Source organism: Rhinopithecus bieti, unplaced genomic scaffold (genome assembly GCF_001698545.2).
Source record: "Rhinopithecus bieti isolate Rb0 unplaced genomic scaffold, ASM169854v2 scaffold_757, whole genome shotgun sequence".
In the NCBI taxonomy this organism is placed as follows: domain Eukaryota; kingdom Metazoa; phylum Chordata; class Mammalia; order Primates; family Cercopithecidae; genus Rhinopithecus; species Rhinopithecus bieti.
The window spans coordinates 776,424-780,613 of NW_016803289.1; the positions used below are offsets into that span (position 1 = coordinate 776,424).

Consider the following 4,190-nt stretch of genomic DNA (forward strand, 5'->3'; position numbering starts at 1 on the left):
TTGGAGGCGCCTCCTCGCTGCGCCACGGGACCGGACTCTGGTGGACCGCTTGGGCGTGAGGCCAGGAGCGCCCTGGAAATGGGCAGTTTGGCGGCAGCCGGGCCGACGGAGTGTGTGTGTGTGTGTGTGTGTGTGTGTGTGTGGTGGGGAGGGGAAGTTGGAGTAGGGTCAACTTCCTGCCCCAGCTCAGCCCAGGGCTGTCCTTTTATCCTGGCAGTTCGAGCTGGGACAGGACCGAGAGGATTGGGACTTTTGAGGTGGCATGGGGGGAGAGAAGTCCACGAAGAAGAAAGAATCCGAAAGGTCGGGCGGGTTGGAGCCAGGCGGGGCGGGGCGGACTGGGAGAGGCCAGGCCTGGCCCGGGTATAAAGGCTGTGGAGGGGGTGGCCGCCGCGGGCGTAGAAAGGCGCGCCGCTGGCTGCTGTCTCGCCTCACCTCCCGGGCCGCCCCTGCGAGTCCCGGGCGCGTGAGCACGCCTGCGCGCGCCTGGGCCCTTCCTGGCAGGCTGCTTGTAAGATGAGTGAAGAAGCAGGTGGGGGAAAGGGGAGGCAGCGAGCGAGAGGGCGAGGGGAGCGCGGGCGCTGAGCAGCACTCACTTGGAGCGCGGCAAGCGAGCTAGACAAGCCTGATTCCATGTCCCCCGCTGCCACCCTGCCAGGAGCGCGAAGATGATGGCCATGAACTCCAAGCAGCCTTTCGGCATGCACCCGGTGCTGCAAGAACCCAAATTCTCCAGCCTGCACTCCGGCTCCGAGGCCATGCGCCGAGTCTGTCTCCCAGCCCCGCAGGTACGTAGTGGAGCATAATTACCGCTCTAAGGCACATTTTTTGACAGGCACTAGCTTCATGTTTTTTTCATGTCCCCCAGAACAATCGCCGCTGTCTGAACCCCTCTCCTTGTCTCCCCCGCTTTCTCTCCCGGCGCTCTCTCTCTCTCATTCATGTCTCTGATCCACACGTCTGTTCCAGCAGAGCTGCTGCCTCCGTATTAATTTTTATGACCTGGGCTTTGAGGAGAGGCATCTCGGTTGCTTGAAAATGTGTTTTAATCCTGTGTTGACAGTATTCCCTACTGACCGTGCTGTGCGCCTTCTCGCTTGCAGCTGCAGGGTAATATATTTGGAAGCTTTGATGAGAGCCTGCTGGCACGCGCCGAAGCTCTGGCGGCGGTGGATATCGTCTCCCACGGCAAGAACCATCCGTTCAAGCCCGACGCCACCTACCATACCATGAGCAGCGTGCCCTGCACGTCCACTTCGTCCACCGTGCCCATCTCCCACCCAGCCGCGCTCACCTCTCACCCGCACCACGCTGTGCACCAGGGCCTCGAAGGCGACCTGCTGGAGCACATCTCGCCCACGCTGAGTGTGAGCGGCCTGGGCGCTCCGGAACACTCGGTGATGCCCGCACAGATCCATCCACACCACCTGGGCGCCATGGGCCACCTGCACCAGGCCATGGGCATGAGTCACCCGCACACCGTGGCGCCTCACAGCGCCATGCCCGCATGCCTCAGCGACGTGGAGTCAGACCCGCGCGAGCTGGAAGCCTTCGCCGAGCGCTTCAAGCAGCGTCGCATCAAGCTGGGGGTGACCCAGGCGGACGTGGGCGCGGCTCTGGCTAATCTCAAGATCCCCGGCGTGGGCTCGCTGAGCCAAAGCACCATCTGCAGGTTCGAGTCTCTCACTCTCTCGCACAACAACATGATCGCGCTCAAGCCGGTGCTCCAGGCCTGGCTGGAGGAGGCCGAGGCCGCCTACCGAGAGAAGAACAGCAAGCCAGAGCTCTTCAATGGCAGTGAACGGAAGCGCAAACGCACGTCCATCGCGGCGCCAGAGAAGCGTTCACTCGAGGCCTATTTCGCTATTCAGCCACGTCCTTCATCTGAGAAGATTGCGGCCATCGCTGAGAAACTGGACCTTAAAAAGAACGTGGTGAGAGTCTGGTTCTGCAACCAGAGACAGAAACAGAAACGAATGAAATATTCGGCTGTCCACTGACTGCGGCAGGGCGCAGCGTCGGGAGCTGGGAGAGCCTAGTGCTCATCCCTCCGGGGTTGGGGGGATGGTTATTGGGAACTCCAAGGCGTTTCCTAGGCAGGTTAGGCTCTCTCCTCTGAAGCCACAGACTTTCTCCCTTTGTCCCGCTTGGTTGCCGCCGGCCTTCTCTTTCTCTCCTTTCTATTGCCACCAAAAAAAGTTTTGGCGCTGGGAAAATATTCCAGAAGGGCGGGCCTGAGGGTACTTGTGCTGTCCGTGGTGCTGAAATTTGCCCTCGCGCACGGGCCCGCACGACCTCAGAGCAGGAGCACGAAAACAGAGGACAGTGAATTGGCCCAACCGCCCGAAGCTAGGGTGAAAACGACACTTTGCTAAGCGCAATTAGGCAAGGGGTGAAGGGATAAAAAGGAAGTGACCCATAATAACACAAAGTCTAGGATATCTAAGGGGGGCACAAACATGCACTGGAGATTTATTAGAGTATATAAAGTACATGTATGTTTCCAAAGGATAGCCTTATACTCCCTTCCTTGCCTAAATTCTATTCATCTTATCCTTTGGTTTGCCGTAAATTCTCATAAGGTAGCATGAAGATTAGGTTCAGGGCAAGTATGCAGGGAGTTGCGGGCTCCAAGTTGCTATTTTTCGTGGTGAGTAGGACTCCAAAAGAGGTGGGTCCAGTCTGGCGACTGAAAATTCTGGGATCGCTTGGCTGTTTGTAAGCAGCTGCCAGCTCCAGCTCTGGCCATCTTTCACTACCTACTGGTGTTGAGGGGTAATTACTGCTTACTGGAGAGCGGGAGTTGGTAGTGTTCATGCCGGCTGAGGACTCTCTGACCCCAGCTAGCTGTTCTTGCCAGATTGCCAGCTCAGAGTGGAGTCAGCTGCTGGAAAGTGATTGTAACTTCTCTGCATTATATGCAAGTCCTTTCAACACATCTAACCTCGTTGCGCTTTTTTATTACTGTTGTTGTTAACATCGTTAATTCCTATTATTTATTTAACTATGCTTCTTTCCATTCCCTTTATGTGGGTATCTTTCGGTGGAAGTTCACTTATAGTTTTGTGAGGGAAGAGAAGTGGGACCAGCGGCCTGAACCCTTCTCACCCTAGCCCCTCTGGCCCAAATTTTATTTTTTTTCGTTACTTCATGTAGTTTGCGTGTTGCTGTGTGACCTTTGGTTTCTTTCTCTGAATAGATGCAAATAAAATATTAAGTTTTCTTCTCTCTTTACCCCTTGAATTAACTTCTAAAATAAATGCTTTATTTTTCAACCCGAATCAAAGTGGTTTTATTTTTTCTCAGAGGCTAAGGGGTACTAGCTTTGGAAAGGATGTAAAAGGGAGAACCCCAAAGGACCAGGCTGTCAGTTTCTGCTGACCAGCCCCCAGCCATCCCCTCTCCCCACTCCTCTTCCATGGCAGACTCACTTGGATCTCCTCGTGGGAGACCCTGAGGCTTGCATCTGAACTTGAGGTTTCAAGGTACTTCCTTCCATGCTTCCCTGCCTGCAAATCTATGAGACTCTGCTCAACTTGACTTAGCCAGTAAACTTTGAAGCCAGACTAATGGGGATTCGAGCCTCCAATGCCTCCACTCACTGGCAGAACCATCCTGAGGCTAATTTCTTAATTTCTCTAAGCCTTCTCCAACAAGATTGCTTGTCTGCAGAATGAAGAGACCAATGCTTATTTCACAAGGTTATTGTCAGAACTAGGTAAGATTGTTCATTTAAGACTTCTACTAGTGCTTGAGCTTAGTAGGCACAAATTATTTTAAAAGATTCAAAGGGCTTGAGAGGAGGTGAGATAATAGAGGCAAAGAGGGAGAAAAGCGTTCGCTGTGACATTCTAGTGGGGCCCCCTCAGAATTTCAAATTCATCTGAAATTCTCATCCAGGTTGTTACTCACTCTGTGGTCCACCTCGGCTTCTTTGTGGGGATACTGCTGTGTCTGCTGCAAAGCGCCTAGCATAGTGCCCTGTACTTAGTAGGTGCTCCATAGATGCCAGCTCCCTGCTCTCTTTCCGCTCCCTCTTTATTTGCGAGTCGTAGAAACGCCTTCCTGATTTAAAATTTAATGCTCCAAGTCCAGGAGTCATCTGCACATTTCCCTGCTTCGTCCTCAAAGAGTTCCAGGGCATCAAACCAAGGCCCGAAATTCGGAGCAAAGTGGGTTTACCCTCCGCG

General features: G+C 54.0%; 1 protein-coding gene across 1 annotated transcript; it reads left to right on the forward strand.

The window, feature by feature from the left end:
- The first annotated feature begins 579 nt into the window (after positions 1 to 579).
- Positions 580 to 2,076, forward strand: POU4F3 (POU class 4 homeobox 3). Its single transcript, XM_017872166.1, has 2 exons — positions 580 to 788; positions 1,104 to 2,076. The coding sequence occupies exons 1-2, from the start codon at positions 669 to 671 to the stop codon at positions 1,998 to 2,000; spliced, it is 1,017 nt and encodes a 338-aa protein (XP_017727655.1). The 5' UTR covers positions 580 to 668; the 3' UTR covers positions 2,001 to 2,076.
- Positions 2,077 to 4,190: the final 2,114 nt, after the last annotated feature.

Coding starts and splice junctions, on each gene's coding strand:
- POU4F3 (XM_017872166.1), top strand. CDS start 669: ATGATGGCCATGAACTCCAAGCAGCCTTTCGGCATGCACCCGGTGCTG. Junction 789..1,103: donor TCTGTCTCCCAGCCCCGCAG/GTACGTAGTGGA, acceptor TCTCGCTTGCAG/CTGCAGGGTAATATATTTGG.